At 49.6% G+C, this 22,249-nt stretch overlaps 2 protein-coding genes across 4 annotated transcripts; one reads left to right on the plus strand and one right to left on the minus strand.

Annotated features, from left to right (window-relative positions):
• Positions 1-385: 385 nt before the first annotated feature.
• On the plus strand, positions 386-17,522 carry TMEM184B (transmembrane protein 184B). Of its 2 annotated transcripts, XM_061363668.1 has the most exons (9): positions 386-926; positions 3,372-3,537; positions 6,833-6,923; positions 7,450-7,525; positions 10,333-10,424; positions 10,721-10,890; positions 12,083-12,277; positions 13,169-13,192; positions 14,211-17,522. In XM_061363668.1, exons 1-9 carry the CDS (start codon positions 726-728, stop codon positions 14,450-14,452), a joined length of 1,257 nt encoding a protein of 418 aa, XP_061219652.1. In that variant the 5' UTR covers positions 386-725; the 3' UTR covers positions 14,453-17,522. The 2 variants fall into 2 exon arrangements, with proteins under 2 accessions (XP_061219652.1, XP_061219653.1); XM_061363669.1 differs by lacking the exon at positions 13,169-13,192 and having other exon boundaries at positions 415-926.
• A 1,374-nt stretch (positions 17,523-18,896) lies between these two features.
• On the minus strand, positions 18,897-22,185 carry MAFF (MAF bZIP transcription factor F). 2 transcript variants are annotated; one of them, XM_061363613.1, is made up of 3 exons: positions 22,138-22,185; positions 20,929-20,982; positions 18,897-20,847 (listed from the first exon to the last, which is right to left on the minus strand). In XM_061363613.1, exons 1-3 carry the CDS (start codon positions 22,183-22,185, stop codon positions 20,434-20,436), a joined length of 516 nt encoding a protein of 171 aa, XP_061219597.1. In that variant the 3' UTR covers positions 18,897-20,433. The 2 variants fall into 2 exon arrangements, with proteins under 2 accessions (XP_061219597.1, XP_061219606.1); XM_061363622.1 differs by having other exon boundaries at positions 22,053-22,162.
• Between the last annotated feature and the right edge of the window lie 64 nt (positions 22,186-22,249).

Below are 22,249 nucleotides of genomic sequence, written 5' to 3' on the forward strand. Positions count from 1 at the left end.
CAGTGTTTGGTATAACCATTACCTTTCATGCTCTTTTTTCTTGGGAGAAGAGCTTTCAGTGCCTATCCTTCCAATGAAGGTGCTTTGGGCTGAGTTGGGTTTAAAAATGGCAGTAGGAGAGGTAGGGATTCCTTGCTGGAGTAATAAGGAGATTCTTCTTTCCTCCTTGCTGCACAGTAACACTTTGTGGTGCCTGTTCTTATTGCCTGCTGCTGCTTGTTCTGTTGCCTTCCAAATGAAGCTGTAAGACTGGCAGACTAACTAGACTAGAACAGAGCAGAATAGCTAGTGCTTTTGTGGGAAGTAGAGCTGCTAAGTTAGGTGTGCCTATCATCTTCCAGTACAGATGATTTAGCTAATTTCCTTCTGATCTTAGGTGAATGCTGTATTCATCTTGTTCTTAAATATTTTTATTGCAGAAGCGTGGTGACAGTGGTGGTGGCAGTGTTTTATGGTCTTGGTGAGGCTGTGTTGTGAGAGGTTCCTGAGGACCGCATGATTTGTTGTATCACGAGGGGTGGCACTGGCAGACATACCCAGGTCCTGTTTGTAAAGCATGTGAGCAGCCTGGTGAAAGGCATGTGAGAGATGCAAAGTACTGTTACTGTTAAGCCCCTGAGTCCTTTTAGCTGTGTTCAATTGCTTTTTGGTTCTCTTTCTTGACAGATCTCGGCTCGTGGGTGCTCTTTAGAAATCCCAACTGGAACCTCACACCAAAAGGCACCATGATAGTGATGACTGATGTCACTGCAGCCCCCAGATTGGGGTCAACTGCCACCACTCCAGCTGTGGCTCCCAACTTCTCCTGGATGCCGGAGGATGGCAGCCCCACGGCTGTGGAGCAGCCAGTATTCCTCATGACCACTGCTGCTCAGGCTATCTCAGGTTTCTTTGTATGGACAGCTTTGCTCATCACCTGCCATCAGGTAAAACCCTGTCACTCATGCTTCTCATGCTTTTCCCCACACATATTAAAGAACACATACGATCCCGTGGCATATCCCTCCCACATGCAGCTGTGTGATGGGGGTTTTCAGTCTCTGGAGTGGTACCAGGACCTCTTCTTTTGGGTCTAATATATTATCTGTGCTGATCAAGGTGACAACTTTTATACGGGCCTTTTCCTGCCCAGGTTCAGACAGTTTGCTTCTTCTCCATAGTGTAAATGGAGAGGAAGCAAACTCTTTAAAACTAGTAAAACATTTGGCCATCTTTTGAGTGTTTGCAGAAAGGTGCGTTATCTCAAGCCATCGTTTCCCAGGTCTAGTAGCTGAATCTAGCCATTTTATTATTGTGTCAGCTGCTAGGTAAATGCCTGTGGTCATCTGTTGTTTGACATACCTCCTTTGATCTCCTGTGCCAGTGGATTCCACAGACTGAACTCTGCTGCGGAAAGGAGTAGCAGGAAATGTTTTATTTAACTTTTCTCCCCTCCCCTCTTTCTGGGGCAGGTGTCCTGGAAGCCAGAGCAAGTCAAACCCTGTATCCTGTTCCGTACCTCTCTTTCATTCGATCATCATGTGAACTGAAAAACACAGTGGGGAAATGCAAACCCTGTTATTTATCAACCTGTGTTTTGTACCTGTTGGTCCGTAGATTCCAGAGTGATGACTAGGGTCTAGAAAACTACAGCCTATTCATGGAATACAGGGGCTAGTGAAGTTCAAAAATGAATTAGTCACTGATGAATAAGACTAACACCTGCAGTTTCACCAGCTTGGGTACCAATTACAAGTGCCATGGATCCTCCTGTTAAATTGACCACCTGCTGAGGGTAGGAAGAAATCTTTCCTCTGGGGTATAGCATTGCACAGTTAGGCATTAGTGCCCTTCTCTGCAGAAACCGATGCAGGTCAGTGCCAGAGAGACGCTGTTGATTGAAATACACTGTTGTTCTCTTCCAAGGCAGCAGTTCCTGTGCTTCTGTAAGCTCACAGATCACAGGGCTCTTGTGACATCCCAAGGGCAAAGCTTGGAGTCATCTGAACTCCGGTGTTAGCTATCCTTGTGCTGGGTCAGATGTGTCACTGGGATTGTCACAAGGAAAAAATACCCCTAAGGTCTGTTAGTTTATTTTCAACCTCTTATTCTCAGGAAACGAGACTTTTTTTGAGCTCCTCATGGGCTAGGGAGAGGAAACAGATGTATTTTGAGCCCTTCAGTTGATTTTGACCAAATCTGCCTAAGAGGCAAGGAGAGATGAGCAGCAAGTAGCTAGAGAGAGAGAACTTGCTCTCGCTTTCCAAGGAAAGGTGAGATCATTAGTGTATGCTTTGTTTTAGATCCTAGAGAATCCTCACAGCACCCGCAAATGTAGGGTAAAGCTCCAAGCAAATGCTTATGCTTCTTCAGGCAGCAAAGTCAGTCAGTCATGAGGCACATATGCCATAAACTAGCTGTTGTTAAGTTCAGCAGCTGGGTCAGCAGCTTAGTGAGGGTTGCATACGGAGGCCTTGCCTCTGGAGAATGCCCTCTGCTTCACTCTGTGGTAGACAGAGTGTACCCACAACTCTGGCTGAAGCTCTGGCCATGTTACTAGGCCAGAGTAGTGCTCATCTTCAGGGTATGTTTGTGGTCAATACCTTTTCCAGAAGGTGGGTAGTCTGTGAGAAAGCATCTTAGGTGTGGGTTTAATGATGGCTAGCAAACTGTGAGCAGTGGTAGGGTGGGGACAGTGTGCTCTCCGCAGCCAGTGACTTACAGGGATTGGCATGTGTGCAGACTGTGGGACAAAGCAAGCGGTGTGTCTGTATGGTTCCTTTGAGCATGCTGAGTGAGCTCGGTGCTCCCTTCTTGGCTGACACATTGTGGCTGTGCTGTCACCGATGTGCAGAATGGCACTTCTGGAGCCAAGATGGGTTGGGGCTTATCAGCTCTTGGCAGTTCTGTGAAGGGCTCTCTTAGGTTGTTTCAGGTGAGTCTTGAAAGCGTCCAAAGCTGCCAAGAGAGTGAGAGTGTTTAGAATGAGCATGCACTTAAGCTTCCCTCTTCAGGGAAAAACAGCCTGCAGTGATATAAATCTTTAGATACTTCAAACAGGTTAGCAGGAATATAGGCCTGATAACTGGGGAAAAAAGGTACGAACAAAAGAATATGGGCAAGGTGATGATAACAACAGTAAATGAATTCCCTGTAAGTGACTAGATTAGAAATGCCTCCACTTCCTTTTCTTCCCTCTGCAAACTAAGGGTTGCTGTATTAATATCATATGATAATGGTGATTTGTTTTTTTATTTTATATTATTACTTCGAGGCCATCAAGAGGTGAGTTACTGAGTTTCTTTTTCCTGGCCCAGTTGACTCTGCAGTTTTACTTTCTCCTCTCTATTCCATGTCGTGCTGATCCTGGTCTCCTGTCTCCCTTCTCTCAGATCTACATGCACCTTCGCTGCTACAGCTGCCCAAATGAACAGCGCTACATTGTTCGGATCCTCTTCATTGTGCCCATTTACGCCTTTGACTCATGGCTCAGTCTGCTGTTCTTCACCAATGACCAGTACTATGTTTACTTTGGCACAGTGCGGGACTGCTATGAAGGTAAAAAGGGGTCAGACAGAAAATGGGGGAGGAGGGAAGTCTCTGCCCTGAGAGGATTTTTGCTTCTGGTTGGAAACATTTAGAAGCATCACTGTCACCTACTGAGACGAAGTTTTACAGGGTGCCTCACTAGATGGCCATCTCTTGCTCAGTGCCTGAAAGTCACAAAATCACAGGATGCTTCGGGTGGGGAAGGACCTTGAAAGATAATCTTAGTGCAACCCGCCTGCCATGGGCTGCAGCATCTTTCACTAGACCATGTTGTTCAAATCCCCATCTAACCTGATCTTCTCCTCACTGGCCTGTGAGCATGATAACATGCATTGAGCTTTCTCTCCAGTGTTCTGTAGAGACAAAGTTTATGATTTTCCTTTGCTTCAGGAAGGTATAGAGCCAAAAATCTGATTCTACCTGCTATAAAGCAATTTATCAGTTAGCTCTTTCTAACAGCACTTATTCAGCAGTCAGACACTTGCTGTGTTCTGTTTTCTTGGTGCAGTTTGTTAGCAATGTATTCTTCTGGTCCCATCCTGTGGCCACTTGTGTGCTCACGCAGGGTATCACAGCCACCACATGCTGGGGTTTGTGAGGTGTAAAGTGCTTTGGAGTCCTGCGGGAGAGAGGGTGCTATGTTCAGGATGAGTTACCAGTTGCTTTGGTTTTGGTTATCTGCAGCAGATAATGCAACTATTGTATGTAAGGGAAATGGTTACTGTTCAATAAATGCTGTCTACATTTCTCTCCTGACGTCATCCAGAAAGAAGCTTCCGCCCACCCAGGAGGAGAAACTGTACTCTGGCAGTGTATTTTTGAGGACAGTTTATCACCATACCCTCATTAAATCATGTCTCATTGGTGCAGTTATGGTGAGATCTGCATTGCAGAGAGGTGCCCCAGCCATGTGAACAAGTTAATCAGCTGAAGGGACCAACAGGCCCTCCTTCACAGCCATGACAGTGCTCTGAGATGCAGCAGCAGATGGCAAATGCACACACGTGATTCAGAAGGCATCTTTGTTTGGGCCTGTGTTTTTTCTTCCCTGCTCTGCGTGCGTGTGCAGGTCTAGCAGGAGCTGCTGCTCTGCCAAACTCCTCTCCTAGCAACAGCCAGTATCCCTCTGCCTCAGGGAGTTTGCAAACATCTGAGCATCTGCTCAGGAGCAGTCTTTGCTCTGGAGTTCTCAGCATGTTGGGCTGTGCAAGAAGGCTACAGGTGGAGGCAAAAGAACCTTTGGTCAGCAGGTTCTCTCCCTTCCTTTTTCTGGAGATTGCTTTAAAACAGCCTTTTTGTTCTCTTCCCTCCTTTGCCATCCACCTCATTCTTTCGTGGGGAGGATTTTAGGTTGTGAAGCAGTGAGGGGCAGAAGACCCTACTAATACATTTTAAAACCTATCTTGGGCCATTTAGGGGCATTTCATAGCATGCATTCGGAGGAGCAGACTTTGGTGATGTTCTTTCACATAACTCTGCTTCTGTGCAAGTCTGGGTGTCGGTAACACACAAGTAGATTCATTTTTTCTTATGTTGATGTCATGAGCACCATCTGATGAATGTGGATCACGACTGGAGAAGAACTGGAGTTCTTTTGCTGATGGGCGAGCTTTGATAGTTAGCACTCGTTTCTCTTGAAGATGAATGAACAAATATTTCCCCCTCCTTTTTTTTTTTTATGGAATGATTTCTTCCTCTGTTGTCTTCTATTCCCTAGTGCTTGTGGAACGGGCAGCTGGTATTGTAATGACCACATCAGAGGGCAGGGGTCACTGGAGGACAATAGGAAAAGCTCAGTTTTCCTTGCTCTGGGTGCTGGGAGCTGTCAGCTAAGTCGCAGGAAAACTGGAGGCAAAAGGAGTTATCACAGTTACTTCAATAAGTTTTCCATGATTGTTGTTTTCTAATTAGGGCTTTCACAAGATCATTGCTGTGTGAACATACCTGACTTTGTTCAATCACAAGGATTACAGATGTATAACAATATCCCAATTACATAGACAGAAGCAGGTATACCACTGGCTTTTATGTGCTGTAGCATTCTTGCCAGCTGGGCACGTGTACAAGCTATACATACAAGGTTTTGAGATGATGAGGATTTTGGGGAGTGTTGAATACCTCTTTTCCAGGGCATAGTTTGGATGCTTGTAGAAGACTTAGAGTTGATGTCTGTCTCTGACTTTGGCAGTCCATCCACGTGGGAAAATTGACCTCAGGTCTAATAACTAGCTGCTTGGTGAGGTCCTCAGCACTGTACTTTATTAGGCTTTCTTTCTTATTTCCAAGTTCCTTAAGACTTCTGTTTCAGTCCCAAGTTATTTTCTCTTTGTGTTATGTCAGTGCTGGGGGGTAAACCCAGGATTTGGGTGTTGGCATTCCAGAGAATGTCCAGATAAATGCTGTCATAGAAAACTGTGTTGAAAGAAGGGTCACCTGCTCTGCTGTTTTGGCCCAAGGCTGTATGTGGCAAACTTAAAGAGTACAGTCCTTGCCCTAAAAATCTCACAACTTTGTGATAGTCCAACAGCAATTATAGCAAATCAAGAGAGTGGCAGATGGGGCATGTATGATTAAGTACATTTAAGTGGGTTTGGATCCTGTGAAATGTAAACCTGTCTGTACTTCTGATGAGAGTCCTCCCCACAGTATCTTCACCTCAGTTTATATATATCAGCAAAATTGAGCCTTGAAGAGCATTGAAATGGGGCAGAGTATTAGCAGTCAGTCTGAAAAGTCCTTCCTCATCTGTACCAGCTTGCTGGGGAAGGCAGAAAGGAGGTGGCCCAGAAGCCTGTTCAGTGCACAAGAAATTTCAGCTTTCTGAGGAAATGAAGCCCTCTGTTTCTCCAACTCTTACATCTACAGTCTGGTTACTTCAGAGAGAGAAACTGTGTTCCTCACCTAACAGGTTAAATATAGGAGATAAGATACAGCTGATGAATCAGAGAGAACTTTTCCAAATTATTTAGTACCCATGTAATATCCTGGAATGGTGCACAGGAACCCTGTAAAGAATGGCATCTTACAGATGCCAAGTAAAACAGAGACTGACCAAAGTGTTAAATGGTCCTGTGACCCTTTTGGCATGAGTCATGGAACTGGCCTGGGACCTTGGCCACGCTCCAGTTCAAATAGTCTTGTGAGTGCTGAGGTAGGGTGATAAATGAAGAGAAAATAATCTGGAGTGCTTTGAAGGGAAAGATGCTGCATAAGCAGTCCCTGCTAATGTTGGTCTGTTGCCTGTACTCTTGAGCCTTGCACCTGTTTTGAAATTGTCATTTTGCTCTGATTGATGTCTTTGCAGCCTTTGTAATATACAACTTTCTCAGCCTCTGCTATGAGTACTTGGGAGGGGAGAGCTCCATCATGTCTGAGATCAGAGGGAAACCAATTGAGTGAGTATTTATTGTGCTTGCAGCATGACACTCTCCTCCTTCTGTGCCTATCTAGCATGGCTCTATCTCTGCCCTAAAAAACTGTGTCAGGTGGCAAGTGTCTGCTGGGACTGGGCAGCATGGATGGTGATGATATACCAGTGCTCTGGTCTGAGACAGATCAGGCTGGTCACATCCCCTTAGGCAAGCTGATCTGATTCACAGCTTTTCTGGGCACCTGCCTACTCCTTTGTTTCTTTCCTTATTCCTGTCTCCTCCTTTAAATAGTTTCTGTCTTCAGTTGCTTGTGTGTGCTTCCTCTAGGATCTGTCGGTTAAATAAATAAGTAAAATAGATTGGAGTATGGAACTGGGATGTTGTTTTAAATTCGTCTCTGAAAGAGGGTATGGCTGTAACTGTAGTCATGGTTGGGGAAAGCACTAGTCCTGCAACTTCGTTACAGAGTGGTAGACAAAGAGGGTAGGAATCTTGCACTCTAGCCCAAATCTTCCTTTTGAACCCTGTTATCTTGTGTTGGTCCTCTCAGGTCCAGCTGTGTATACGGGACTTGCTGCCTGTGGGGAAAGACCTATTCTATTGGATTCCTGAGGTTCTGCAAACAGGTATGGGCAGGAGGAACTGTGCCATCTTCCAGGAGTGAATGAAGTTTGGGGGTGGCAATGGTGCCTTTTGCTGACGAACTTTTGAGATGGGCACTCCTTTGAGGGGGGGGGTTAATAGCATTTTGAGAGACAGCTGAGGAGAGGTGCTGTTTTGTGGGCTGATTTGTTTTGAATGATCATACTATTTTCTACTGAATCCTGCATCAAGAAGACATCAGTAAAAGACACAGTTTATCCCCTGTATCTGATATTAGCCCTGGGAAGAAAATCTGATTTCCTCTTCCTTTACTGGATTGCAGAGGTCCCAACTTTGAGAAATAGATGGCTGCGTTGTGTTGCAGACACCCCACAGTTGTGTAACAGCCTCCTGAATTCCCAGTGCTGCTGCTGTGGTTTAGAGCTGAGGAGGGGGGTGGAGGTTAAGTGTGACACAGTGCTTTGTAGGAGGAACTGAGTGTTGTTCACCATGTGTGTCTGCCTGTGCTGAATTGGGTATGTTGAGGGGGAGGGAATGGGGAAGATCTAAACCTCGATACAGCCGTTGTCTGCTCATCCCAGGTCAGTCACCTCTGGCTGCCATGAAACAGCAGGTGAGTTTCAAGGCTTTGCTCACTTGCTGGAATGAACACATGAGGTTTCTCTGGAGACAGCATGAAGCAGGTCTGGTTCTTTGAAAGGGCTCAGGTCATTGTAATTCCAGTCACTGGGTCTAGAGATCTGCCCCGGCTTCTCCTCCACATCAAGACCCTTCTTTTGTGTTTTAGCAGTGCAGCCTCACAGTAATACCCAGTGTTAATCTCTGCAGCACAATTGACCTTTTTTCAAAGGACCACATCTTTATTTTCTCTCTTCTGTTTCTCTCTGTCCTATCCTCTGTCCTCATGGCCTTCCTGTTTTCTTCCTTGATACTTTATTTTCTAATCTGCTCCCACTGTGCTATTTCACCTGTTTCTCCTGGGCTTCACTTGTACACCCTTTGTCTGATTCAATGCATTTACCTGTTCTTATTGCTTCTAATGTTAACTTTTGCCTTTTAAATATGTCATAATCTGATCAAGGTTGAATGAGTGTTGGGGAAATCATTTCCCTTAGGCCTCTTCTTTCCCATTTCCCTCTGGCAGTTATCTCCACATGGGTTGCACTGTCTGTGTTTGGAAAGTTTTTCTCACAGCAAAGACTAGAAGCACCTTTTTTTGGGGTGAGGGGAGCTCCTGCTGGCCACCTGCAATTCCTCAGCTCATCTGGTAACTGGCTCACGTGGATGTTTCGCTTTTCTTTTGCTGCTGTCTGGCAGCGACTCTTATAGTCAGGCCTGCCCTTTGCAAACTGCTAAGTCAGCTGAGGAGGCTGTAAGGGAGGTGTCTTGCAAAGGGATGTTTAAATACTTCTGTCCTTCTTGACTTGAGCTTATATGTTACCTTGGTGAGAAATTTTTGACACCAAGACTCACATTTCTAGTACTTCCAGAATTGCTGAGTAAGACCTATCAAGGCAATTTCTTGGGAAGGCAGGTGCAAAAGGGCAGCAGAGCACATCTCAATGCAGATGTGTGCAGTATCCACCATCACTATGATCAGACAGCGAAACGTACTGGAAGGAGCACCTTGCCCATTTTATCCATCCTCAGCATCTTCAGGACGTTTGTTGCCTCCCACTGCCACCTGCTCATTTTCTGCTCTTTCCAGCCCCTTTCATCCTGAAAGAATCTGTTATAACCATTCCTTCTTTCCACTTTCACTGATACCCCAAGCTGTTCTGAGCTGTGGGTCAGACTCTGGCTGCATTGCCTGTGGCTCTCCAGCAGTTGGGTGGTGTGCTGGAGGCTGTGGTGTAAAATTTGGACAGCTTGTGTCCTTCAAGATGTCTTGATCAAGATTCTCTGCTGAGCTTTGTCTGGTGACCTGCACAGATGGGTCACACACCATCCATGCGCTTCCTGTACGCTATAGCATCTTCTAGGGAAGCAACTAAAAATAGGATGTGGTGGTTTGAATTACAGGGAAATGGTTAAAACATCCCCAGATTGGAAGGAGGGGAAGCTCAGAGGACAGAGTTGTTTACCAATTAGCTTGACCTTTTCCAGTTCACATATTTACAGTGACTCACTAACTGGCATGTGCTGGGGTTTTTAATCTCCTTGAAGTCTTATGACCACTAACAAATTGCATCGTATCCAAAGCAATTATTCCTGCTTGGTTTTGCCTTCTTTCCGTGCACAGCTCTCCCCACATGTGCACAGGTCAGCACCTGTCCAGGCTGTCCAGCCTTGTTCAGGGAGATACAGGTGACATTTTTGGGGTCATAACTCTCTGCTCCCTTAGGACCTTGAAGTTCAGTGTTTCCAGAAAGGTTAAGAATGGGGTGGCTTTGAGAGAGGAGTCATCCCAATAGGAGCACTGATTTATACTGGCAGAATGGATAGAGCTGATCCCAAGTGCCATGGAGTCTTTGGGGAGATTCAGTAAAGGTTGTGTTGATGACAACAGAATAGCTCTTAACTTCTGTTTGGCAACACATGTTGCTGTGTGTACAAATTCCTTAATATGGTGGCAGTTGTCAAAGTGCCTCCTCAAGAGAGTTGTATTCCACTCCCTCGCATCCGGGGGACCTTTTTGCCTAGCTTTATGGCAGCTATGGATTGGAGTTTGCTTCCCAGTATCCCATCGATTAGCAAGTAGTGGGGTCAGACTCCTTGGATTGTGTTGCCTTGCTGAGTTGTCCCAGTGGACACTCCATTGTGGTGCTGGCTTGGGAACTTGGCTCCTTGCACCTCCTGCTTTCTCATTTTTTCTCTTTCATTCCTGTAGGCTACCCTGCAGTTCTGTGTGGTGAAGCCCCTCATGGCAATCAGCACAGTCATCCTTCAGGCCTTCGGCAAGTACCAGGATGGTGACTTTGAGTAAGTTTGTCTAGCATTGCAAGCCTTGCCTGGACCTCCTCTGTCTAGCTGGGCTTATTGTCCATGTGTGTGCTGGGCTCTGGGAAAAGGCAGAGGGACAACACAGGCTGAATATTCACATGAGAAAAGTGGGCAGAGGTAAGCCTGTTGGCTTCAGGTTTTTCTTACCTGTGTTTGGGGGAGGGAGTGGGACGGAGAGGCAGGAAGGAAATGGAGTCTTAGAACTCCCCAGTGACAGTGGCAAGGGGAAAATCTCAGGCTGAAGTCTCAGGCATTTGTCTACCTTGTCTTTTCAGTGTAACCAGCGGCTACCTCTATGTGACGATCATCTACAACATCTCTGTCAGCCTGGCACTGTATGCCCTATTCCTTTTCTACTTCGCCACACGAGAGCTGCTTAGTCCCTATAGCCCCGTCCTCAAGTTCTTCATGGTGAAGTCTGTCATCTTCCTGTCCTTCTGGCAAGGTGAGCTGCTTTTCCCTTCCCGTGGTAGGCACAAAGAGTTCTCTGCAAGGGCTCAGACACTAGAGTTGATAGAGCAGACGGTGATTAACAGCCAGAATGTCTTTCTGGTATTATTATGTTTGGTTTATTGTCTTTCATTGCTTTTCTCTGGGAAACCTGTTTTGCTCATTTTCCTCTTTGTTTCTGAATCTTCACTATCTCTATGCATGTGCACACTTGTATCTGCCTGGCAAAATCAGCTGTTTGGATGAAGAGTCCTTTCCATTCCGGGAACAATCATAAAACACGAGCTGCCAACGTTTTATCTGCATGGTGCCATTTGATTGATTAAAGTGGCACATCTAAAAAGTTTTAGTACTTTCAGTCTCTGGAAATAAAATTTTAATGGCATGTTTGTGATTCATGCGAGTGCAGTGTGTGCTGCCACAGAACCATCACCAAGTGGAAGGGCATTCAGAGTATGTATGCATGATGCAGAGGCACATTCAGAAAGCTGAAATTCCACCTGGGCTTAATGCTTCCTACTAATTGGCTCTAAGCGTTTCCCTGTTGAGTGCCCTACTTTGGTTTACTCAGTTGTACTTCAAAGACTAATTGAGTAGGAAATTAGGTGGAATTTAGGCTGGTGGAATATGGCCCATCATCCCTGTTTACAGGCAAACTAATAAGCTGTCTAGTTTATCACCTTGAGCCTTCTGGTCACACGCTTTCTGCCTTCTCTGGAATTCTTCAGCCAGCTGGCTATGGACAGGGAGAAACATCTTTCTTGCAGCGGTGTGTCAAAAACGCATTATGCTTAAATGAAAAGCTCAGTTACTTCATTTTTCCGCTCTAACTAGTGGAAGTGCTGAGATCACAGAAATATCTGACCACTTCTTACCCTTTTGGACTTGATTACATCCTGCAGCAGCTAATTCCACAGATTATGCGTCAGTTGAGAACAGAAGAGTGTCTTCAGTGTTTGAACATTCTTTGCATGGAGCATCTGAACATGCTTAAACATATTTGTCTCATTTATTCCTCCTTTCTCTGTTGTACAGCTGAGTGTAGGTGGGAGTATCTAGCATGCTTTGTAGCTCCTGTGTCAAATGGGTTCGATCTAGGGCATACACCAGAGACAGGTATTCCAGTTCCTTACAGTTAGTATGCAGTAACGTTTTCTGCATTTACACGGGCTTGTCGCTTTGTTTAGGGATGCTGTTGGCCATCTTGGAGAAGTGTGGTGCCATCCCCAAAATCCACTCTGCCAATGTGTCTGTGGGTGAAGGCACAGTAGCTGCTGGATATCAGGACTTCATCATTTGTGTAGAGATGTTCTTTGCAGCCATCGCCCTGCGCCATGCCTTCACGTACAAGGTGTACGTGGACAAGAGACTTGATGCCCAAGGTAAGAAGTATGCCAGTGCATATGGCGTGTCTATTTGGTAGTAATACTGGGTGGAGACTGGTCCCTCTGACAGCCAGCACACTGATGTGACTCCCAGCCTCAATGCTTGGAAAACATCACATCCTCTCCTATGGTGTCTGAACAGATTCATTGCGCAACAGCTCTGCAGGGCAGAAACCTTGTCTGAATTGCACTGTTCCCTTTTCAGTTCCCCAGTATGCCACCCACAACAGCTTGTTGCAGACCTGAGGGCTGCAAGAAGTTGCATCCTTTTCATACAGTGGGCTTGTCCTTCTTCCTGTCTCCTCAAAGGGGAACTCCATTGCTTCAGATTGTGCAACAGACTGAAGGCAGGAGGGACAGGGCCTGAAACAGCCTCTGTTTTGAATCTGGCTCGGGAAGATGAGGCTGTGCTTTGGCAACATGTTTGGCTCAGAGGAGGAGGAGGATGTTCCTGTAATGACTTTGTCTGGGCTGGGCTGGGCTGCTGGAAGTCTTATTCTGGGGAAAAAGGAGGTGGATGTTATCTCTGGGAAAAGGGGGCTTTCATGCCCAGTGGTACAAGTACATTCAGTATTCTCTAAATAAAGGGATTCCATCCTTCTGGGAAGACTCTGCACTGAGCTGTGGGAAAACAGCAGCCCTTGGGCAGTGTTAATGTAGATGATCCCTTCATCCCAGCCAGCCCCAGAGGTTTTGGGAGGACAGTGGTCACAGATGCAGGAGATGAGATTTGTGGGTGATGAAAGGGTAAAGCGCTGGCCAGTAGAGTGGGAGATGTTTGAGTGGTGGGTCTTGTTCAGTTCTTGTTATTTCCTCTCTCTCTCTCTTTCTCTGTTTCTCCTCTCCATTTTCTCTTTCCCTTGCTTTGGCTACTGGTCCCTGATGCAGCTGTTCCATCATATGGACCATACGGTAGGTACAGCATGCTCTATGTGTTTGTCTCCATTGGTTTTTAACTGGATCCTGTTCTGCCCTGATTCCCAGCCTGCCTACTGCCTGCTCTGTCCCTTGTTTACCCTTCGTTGTAGGTCTGTAATGTGACTGCCTCACACAGCTGCTTTAGGGTTGCCTGGGCAGGGGCATAACGCCTGTGGAGAGCGTTTCTGTCAGGACTATGTGACTGTGCTCTCCAGAGAGTTGCATGGACTGTGAAAGGAGCTGGTCTGCTCTCTCACCCTGGCCTCCCTTCACTTTCATAATTGCCACAGATGATCAGCATGCTTTGGTCATCTGGGGAGCTCATTCCCAGCATGAGCAGAGCCAAAAGCCCATGCTGGAAATGGAACCTAGAAGCCAAGAGAAATGGCAGCTCTTAGAAGGACACGCGGCCTTCCTCTGTGCTCAGCACTTGGGTGGGACAGTCTCCAACTATTGCTTCCTTCATGGTACCCCTGTGACACCTTCCAGCTGTGGAGTGCCCCTAGTACTGCCTGTTCTCCCCCTTTCCCTCCTCCCTCCACTGCTTTCCACTTTTATGGCCAGTTTCCTGTGGTCACCTCCAAACTGCCTATCAGTCTAATATCCAGTGAGCGGGAATGGTGAATGCCATTTCTCCTTTGTTTATAGAATTTCCTTAGTTTTTGTCTTCTGAAATTCTTTACATGAGCACCCCCTTACCTGACTGTCTTCACCCAAGCCAGCACAGGTAGTGTGCAGTGGAGGTTGTTGCTGTGGGTATATCCCATTCTCATGGCATGTCCCCCATGTGGTTCTGAGGCAGATTCACTTGGCTAAAAGGGGCTGGATTTAGGAGCACTACTGGTAAAACCTGACAATTTGAGTGGCATTTCCTCAGCGGCTGCTTAAGGAAGTCTGAAAAGTCTCCAGGATGTAGGATTGCATGTTCCCTGTTCTCCTCACCTTTATGTTATGGGGCGTGGGGGAAGGCAGCAGTGTTCTTCACTTGTCCCTCCCCATCTTGCCCCAACAGGTCGCTGTGCTCCCATGAAGAGCATCTCCAGCAGCCTCAAGGAGACCATGAATCCCCACGACATCGTCCAAGATGCGATCCACAACTTTTCCCCAGCCTACCAGCAGTACACCCAGCAGTCAACGCTGGAGCATGGTCCCTCCTGGCGCAATGGTAGCCACGTTATCTCGCGTTCCCACAGCTGCTCGGGTGCCCGTGACAACGAGAAGACCCTCTTGCTGAGCTCCGACGATGAATTCTAGGAGGGGAAGCTGCCAGCACAGGCTGTCGTTTTCCTTCTTCTGTTGATTTTGTGGTTCCTTTTTAATTTATTGAAGCAGAAACACACAAGTCATATCACTTCCTAGAGAGTGCAGATTGCAGAAAGGGGCACTTCCATTAGCTTTTGTGGGCATGGACACAACGAGTGGTTGCGAAGGTGGGGGAATGGCCAAGACTGTTCTCGAGCCCATTCCTTACAGCAGCAATTGTCTGGAATCCATGGAAGCAAAGCTCCAGGGTTTAGGGCTCTGGCATCCCACACCTACCCAGGTTGGTGTGGACTGTGACTGGCCAAGGCCTGGAGTTGTGGCCAAAAACGTTTTTGTGTTTTTTTCCAACTGGATAACCTGACCTGTATTCCTCTTCCGGAATGGTTGATGTAGGCACAGTTTTCTCCCCCAGCTCCCTGGTACTAACGCCTCTGTGATCCTTGGGAAATGCGATCAGGATGCAGCGATAAGCATTCCTGAGGACCAGACCAGACACTGGTCTCTCTGTAGTCATTGCCTTGAATGCTTAGAAAGGAACATCTGCCCTCACCCACTATTCACCTGGTTGTGCAGTCCTGTACTTGAGTGAGCGGGGGAGAAAAAAGACTTTCCTTTTGTCCTGTTCCTCTGCACCCTGCATCTCCCCTGCTCCCCATCAAAGCTGATACATGTTGAAGCTCAGCAGGGATGGAGTTGCTGTATCACAATGGCAGGGTTTTCTAATCGCCAGGTGTCTAAGCTTTCCATTTCACCTGCACTCTTCTACGTTTCTATGATTCTGGTGGCAGGAAGCCTCCCTGGAGCATCTGTCTTCTACTGACCAGACTGAGGATTGGCTGTGATAGCTGATGGAAGTTTGTAGAGCTCTGGTCCTTTCGTCCCTCTTTGGGAAAGGAAGATACGTAAACACTAGAACCCTTTTTCTTCTTGTTTCCTGTCCCCCACTGACATAGCTGCCCCTCTTAAAGGTGTGGGTTGCACCAGGTAGCTGCCCAAGCAGGTCCTGGTCTTGCAAGTAGCTCTCCCTGCACTGATCATCACTGACTTCCCCTTTGAGCTGCACAGGTTTTGCCCTTAGGCTGGAAGGGGTATTGTACACTCCTTTGCTTTTTATCTCCATAGCTGTTCCAGGCCAAACTGGAGCAAACTTGAAACCTGACATGATCCATTTGGTTCAAGTTATCCCTCATAGTTTTCCAAGCAGCAGTTTCTCCTGCACATCTCACAGGCCTTTCAGCAACTGCAGTTACCAAGGATGGAGCCAGAATCCATGAGAGTGGGAAAAGAAGCTTCCCCTTGCTTTTGTTGGGTTTTTGGATTGGCCCCATGGTATTTAGTGGAACCGAAATAAATATGATCCCTCTGTAGATCTATCCAGGGACCAGGAAATGCCTCTTGCTTGCTTAAAATTGTCTAGGGTAGGAGCAGGGAAGCACCCCCAAGTACTGCAGATCAGATGCCCCGTACCCTCATGCAGGAAGCAAATGGAGGGGTTGGAGCAAGCTTCGGTGTTCTTGGCTGCAGTTTCTCTGTTCCTCTCCTGCTTGATGCCTACCATGCTGTCAGCAGACCTGTGCATTCCCAGATTGCCCCTCATTGCTCTGCTGGGAGAACAGGGGGTCTGGTTTACCAGCTGGTGTTCACCTTTCCTCTTGTATCCTCATCTATGTGCTTGATTCACTTTCTCAGAAGCGACTGTGAGCAAAGAGCACCTCATTTCCTCAGCACCCCTGCCAGAAGCCTGCGGTCAGGAGCGGGAGGAAAAAGGCTTGAAGAGAGGCAGGTTTGCTCCCTGCCATGAGGTTAGGCTAGGGGAAGGCTTAAGGACAATGTCAGGGCAGTGTCTCCTCCACTCGTGTCTGGAAGGGTGGTGAAGCAGGTGGGGGCAGCGGTGCTGACTCTTGAAGCAGGACCAGTGGATCCAGCAGCTTCTCTGCTGCTGGAGTTCCCCATTTGCACACCTCCTGGGATGCCGTGCAGTTTGTGACTGCGTTTCCTAAACCTGTCACTGGTTAAATGGGCACACAAATGCTGGCTGCCGGGCTCCGCGTGGGCTTGGTGTAAAACTCCTTCTCACGCCTGGAAAGCAGGACTGAAGATTGAATGGGCTTTCCTTATATCTTCCGTGGCTCTGATTAACAGTCCTTTAGGGTGAGTCTCTCTTAGGAAAGCAGGGTGTGGGACACTATCCCTTCCTCCCCTTCCCTTGCATTTGCAGGCCTTGATGATGTCCCAGTGTCGCTTCATTGGTGATTGTCCCCAGTCTTTGTTGCATCAGGTGGCCGAGTTCTGAACTCTCTGGGGTTGCCCCTTTGAGTTTGAAGGGGATCCAGGCTTGGGGAAGCTTTTTATTACTAATCCTTTTAGTGATTTTGAACTGTATGCTGCATACACATGCTGCAGAGCATCTGGGTATTTTCGAAGCTTCCTGTGTGTAGTGGTTTCAAGTAGAACCCTTTTGCGCTAGCTGCCTTTGGAGAGACCTGGTGAAAAACTAGTGCCCAACCAACAGCCAGCTGCCATGTGTTATAGTTTTATATACATAGGTATTTTTTGACACCACACAAAATCATCTCTGAGCTTCCTGCTCTCCCTCACCACAGGCACGTGGCAGAGCAAGGACTGGCTCTGACACTGCTCTGACTTGGAGGAGCAAGTAGAAGACCCAGAGCTTGAGACCAAGGCATCCATGGTCTTGCAGGTCTGCTTGCAGTAGCCCAGGGCCCCAACAAATCTGTTGGTTCCAGGAATAGGCCCTTGGAGCTGCTTTCCCTCACCTGCTTCCCCTCTCCTTCCTTCCTTCCTTTTTTGTTTACCATGTAACATAGCCATGGGATTTGTTTATTATTTTTCCATATAGAATAGTTCTTTGTATATAAATGACTGAAAAAAAAAAAGTATGATAAATAAGACAGAGTCACCTAGTTTTGTACCTATTGTGTTTAACTGATGTGAGCTCAGCGACAAGCCGCTCTCTCTATTTTGGTCTTTGTGACATTATACTCTGCAGAAATGAGCAAATATGATGACAAATAAAAATATAGAGATAATATAGATTGTACTTAAGCTGCCTCTGCGTGGTGCTGTCTGGATGGCTTCTCTGAAGTGAGCTTGAGCTTTTGCTTATTGCAGGGGCTGAGGTTCAGTGGGTCTTGTCCTTCTAGTCTTCTTTCAGGGAGGGAACCTTCCTGCCATGAGAAGCAGCACTTACACCAGCCTGGGGCTGAGATGTCACTTATGGCCCAAGGCAGGAGCAAAGCACACTTGTCAAAACCCTGGAGCGCAGACGGACCCTGATCTTGGGATGCTCAGTGTGAAACACCTCTAGGAGAAAGCGGGCTGCTGTCTCTGACATAGGTTACAGCAAGCAGCAGCTCTGTTTTATTTCTGTGAGCAGTGGTGGGCTGGGGCAGTTTGCAGTGGCAGAAGGAATACAAACGTAAAACCTGGAACCACTATGTGAGCACTCCAAGGCGCTGGCAGGCTGGGACCCAGCATCAGGGAACATGCTCATCACTTCCACCTCAGTTCCAAGGAAAGGCAGGTTTTCCCCATGGGAGGATGTCAAGCTTTACCTCTGGGTAAGTCACCTACCACACTTCCTCCACCTTCTCCTGCCACCCACAGCCATGAGCTCTCTGCTTTCCTACTTGCTGGTGAGGTCACCCTGCAGGGGAGGTTTTGGGTAGACCTGCCCTGATGTCAGCTGCCTCTCCTCCTGCAGCTGGTGCAAGGGCAGCCTGGAAGGAATTTTTCTAGTGAAAAGCATTATCTTTCTTAGGAAACAAGATTCACGGCGGCCAAACTGCTCCTGAAAGCAAAAGCTTTGGGGGATGATGGGCAGTGTTCAGCTGGCTGCCTGAACCCTTCCAGAGACTATAAACTTTGAGGAGAAGAAGCTCATGTGAGACCTTGTAACAGCCTTCTAATACCTAAAGGGGGCCTATGAGAAAGCTGGAGAGGGGCTTTTTACAAGCACCTGTAGGGACAGGAAAAGGGGGAATGGCTTTAGACTGAAAGCAGGGAGATTTAGATTAGGTATTAGGAAGAAGTTCTTTACTATGAGGGTGCTGAGGCCCTGGCACAGGTTGCCCAGAGAAGCTGTGGCTGCCCCATCCCTGGCAGTGCTCAAGGCCAGGCTGGACGGGGCTTGGAGCAACCTGCCCTAGTGGAAGGTGTCCCTGCCTGTGGCAGGGGGTTGGAACTGGATGAGCTTTGAGGCCCCTTCCAACACAAACCAGTCTGTGACTAATAATCTGTGTTTGCTCTAAAAAGTCACAAGCTGCCCCCCCAGCCCCATCTTCTTCCAGGTACGTTCTCGAGCACATCCTGCAGCAAAGCTAGAGGGAGCCAGAAAGCCAGTTTCAAAGAGACAGCTCTGTCCTCAAGTTTCAGAATGACCAAACACACTCTTGCTGTGGAAAACAACCCAACGACAAAGAACTTGCTTTATTTGTAAAGTCTACAAAATACAGAGGAGTCAGGTAGGATGCGTACTGTAAGTCAGAAAATAAATAAGTATATCTTTTTCTCTATATAAGATAAAATGTGATTTGTATATATAAAATATAAAGTACGGCTCTGTACCAACATCCTGGCTGTGCCAAGAGGCGGAATGGCAAAGAGGACGTGAAAATAACTTATGTTCGTGCAATAAATAAACCCAAGAGGAGTCGGGGTGGGGGCATGCGAACCACAGTGCCCCCCCCACCAGTGGTGGGCACCTCTCTCTGGGGAGGGGATGGAGGCTGCAACCAAGGATGGCTGGCGTGAGCAGAAGGACAGAAAGGGGGGGGATCATCTACAGCAGCAGATGCCATCGAGGGTCTGCCTCTCATTACCTCCCCTGTGCTGCCTGTATTTAGCAAACCCAACTCTCCCGCAGCATTTCAGCCTGTGGAAGAAGCCGGTTGTCCCACATGGGTGTCCAAGCTGGAGGAAAACCAAGGGGAGGAGCCTACCTGCCTGCCAGGCAGCTCCCAGGAGCATGGATGCTCTCTGTGCCTGCTTCCTACCTCTTGTACCTCCACCTCCACAGCTCTGGCTGTCAGGGGTCAGGAGCACCTTTGCATGGGCTTTGTAGGCAGTGGGGCACTGGGGAGCAGTCGGTGGGGCAGTGCAAGCTGGGCTGTGCTGAGCAAAATAGTGTTTATCTCTGCTCCAGCTGCCTCCACTTCCTTCCTGCCAGTGCTGCTGCATTTGGAGACACCCAGCTGGGCTGAGCAACCCATAGGCAGGAAGAGGCGTGAAGGATGTGCATGATAGAGAAAGATAAACCAGTACCACTGCTTCTCCCACTCACGTCCCCCCAGCTTTCCCCTGCCTTCCTTCATGACCATCACCTCTGCAGCACCGCAGGCTGCCACAGCACTTTCCCATCCTGCTTACCCTTACCAGCCACCAACCTGCAGCTACTTTCTCTCACACTCTGACATGTCACCTTCCCTCACCACCTCCATCCTTAAGAGACTCCAACCATGCTGCTACCTCTATCCCTGCTCCAGCCATGGTCCAAATTCTGGGGCTAATGCTGATACCCTTTCTCCACCCTATTCCTTCTATCCCTTGCTCCCTCCTTGCCTTTCCCATCCTGGCACATGCTCCTGGGAGTGCCTGGCCCATGTGTAGCTCTCCCATGCCTTCCCCAAAGGCGCTTGGTGTTCTCCTGCCAGCTTGGAGCTCTGGGATGCTTCCCCACTGCTGCCTGCACAGGCTCACACTCTCCTGCCTGTGCCCCCAGAGGGGAAAGGGCTGCAGAGCTTTGGGGATCACCCATGGGGTGCTGTCCTCCACCCTAGCACCCAAACTGCAGCAGCCCCCCCTGCGTGGGGGAGCTGGAGGTCAAGGGATGGGAGAAGGAGGATTTCAGGCACAGGTCCTGGCAGGGAGGAGGTTGGGGAAGGGGTGGGAGGCAATTGGTGGGGGAAGGCACCCTGGGAAGGCTGTGGCAGGCCGGGGAATGGAGGCCAGCACTAGGAGTAGGCGGCCTGGTTGGCACTGGACTTGACGATGGTGATGACGCTGGCGGTGGCCACCTTGGCGGGGGGACCATGGGCAGCCACAGTGCGGGCAAAGCCCTGCAGGGCCTCGTACTTGCCACGAAGGGTGTCGAGCTCCAGCCGCATGGCAGCATTCTCCCGGGCCAGCTTGTCCACCTCCCACTCCAGCTCCATCTTCTGCTTCTGCAGCTCTTCCTTCTGGCACACACGCTTCACCCGGCAGCTGGCGGCGTAACCCCGGTTCTTCAGTGTCCGCCGGCGCTGCTTCAGCCTCGCCACCTCCTCCTTGGAGAGGCCCCGCAGGTGGTGGTTGAGCTCCCGCACTGACAGCCCCATCAGCTCCTCATCTGACAGCAGCGGCGTGTTCTCCCCCAGCTCCCGCTTCACCTGCCAGAGAGAGGGGCCATCACCTGAGACCCCTAAAGCCAACACTGTTACCTCTAAACCCCTCATTCCTCTAGCGCTCACCTTTAGGGCCTTGCTGGCGAGTCCATCTGCAGCCATCCTTGCCTCACACTGGCCCTGCAGAGCAATCAGGAGAAAAGCCGGTTACTGCCAGCCCTGTGCCGCTCACCTCGGCACAGAGGGCACCATCCCTGCTGCCCCCTGCCCATGTCCCCACTGGCGGCCACAGAACTCATCCCTATTCCTTTAACAGTACTTAACAATGATGATAGCAATAATGACCGCAAAACACAATAGTCACGGGGGAAGGCTGGACTCTTCATCCCACCCCGAGGCGGTCGGGATGCTGCTTTGCCCGGGGGACCCGAAATGCCCCAGCCGGCTGCCGGGGGAAGGGGAGCGCCTGAGGCTTCCTCTCGGGGAGGAAATCCGGGTTAGATCCGCCCGGGGCTGAAAGGAAAGTAAAAGCAGCAGCCCCACGGTGCGAAACAGCGGTGAAGCCACGCAGCCGGGACCCGCGCCGAAGTGCCTCCCACCTGCCGCCGGCTCGGCGGTCACGGGCACTGCGGCTCCCAGTCCCCATCCCAGCGCCCGGTGTCCACGGGCTCGGGGGGCGCAAGGAGGGGACCGCGGCCTCCCCGTGATTCAGCAGCCCGGGAGGGGGAAAATCAGGGAAGCGGCGCTTGTCCCCTGGCCGGCGGCCGGTCCCTCCGCTCCCTGGGTTTAGGAGCGCGGGGAGCGGGCCGGGAGCCCGGGCTGCAGCCCGGCAGCCGCTCCCCGCCGCGGGGCGCCTCCTCCGCATTAGCAGACCCCCGGAGGGGCGATGGGGGCCGGGCCGGGGAGGTGAGGGGCTGGGGGGGGGTGGGGGCGTCGGGGAAGGTGGAGCCGGGCGGGCTGGAAGCTGATGCAATCCGGCCCGAAGAGCCGCCGTCGGAGCCGGGGGAGCCGCGTTGGCTCCCTGCGGGGCGGTGGCCGGGAGGCGAGAGGGAAGCGCGGCTGATCCCGAGCACGGACACCCCTCATCCCATCCCATCCCAGCCCAGCCCTCCCCGTCCCGATGCGGGCGGCGGGGCAGCGGCCTCCAGCCGGTGGCAGACCCCGCGAGGGGGGGCGTGGGGCGGGTGAAGCCGGACGCGGAGGGAGCACCCTGGGGGTATTTCTCCCCTCCGATCCCGTCCCGTAATTACCGAGGGGCTGCGCTGGTGCCGCGGGGCTGCTGCCAGGTCGTGCCGTCGGGCGGCGCCTCCAAGCCCGCTCCCCGCGATTACTCACCCGCGGATTCTTTTCATTCATAAAAACACAGTCATGCGGTGACGTCATCGACACCCCGCCCCTCCGCTCCCACCGCCCCGCTGCTCTTAAAGCGGCCGCCGCTCCTTAAAGC

The sequence above is a fragment of the Neopsephotus bourkii genome, unplaced genomic scaffold, assembly GCF_033783945.1.
Source record: "Neopsephotus bourkii isolate Nb327-2 ecotype Australia unplaced genomic scaffold, CSIRO-AGI_Nbou_v1 NB_107, whole genome shotgun sequence".
Classification (NCBI taxonomy): domain Eukaryota; kingdom Metazoa; phylum Chordata; class Aves; order Psittaciformes; family Psittacidae; genus Neopsephotus; species Neopsephotus bourkii.

What these genes read in the sequence shown, in the direction of transcription:
- MAFF (XM_061363613.1), bottom strand. Translation starts at nt 22,185, where the DNA reads ATGACGTCACCGCATGACTGTGTTTTTATGAATGAAAAGAATCCGCGG. An exon ending in TGAATGAAAAGAATCCGCGG is followed by an intron (nt 20,983 to 22,137) that starts GTGAGTAATCGC and finishes ATTGCTCTGCAG; the next exon opens with GGCCAGTGTGAGGCAAGGAT. An exon ending in TCGCCAGCAAGGCCCTAAAG is followed by an intron (nt 20,848 to 20,928) that starts GTGAGCGCTAGA and finishes TCTCTCTGGCAG; the next exon opens with GTGAAGCGGGAGCTGGGGGA.
- TMEM184B (XM_061363668.1), top strand. Translation starts at nt 726, where the DNA reads ATGATAGTGATGACTGATGTCACTGCAGCCCCCAGATTGGGGTCAACT. An exon ending in TGCTCATCACCTGCCATCAG is followed by an intron (nt 927 to 3,371) that starts GTAAAACCCTGT and finishes CCCTTCTCTCAG; the next exon opens with ATCTACATGCACCTTCGCTG. An exon ending in TCCTGAGGTTCTGCAAACAG is followed by an intron (nt 7,526 to 10,332) that starts GTATGGGCAGGA and finishes TCATTCCTGTAG; the next exon opens with GCTACCCTGCAGTTCTGTGT.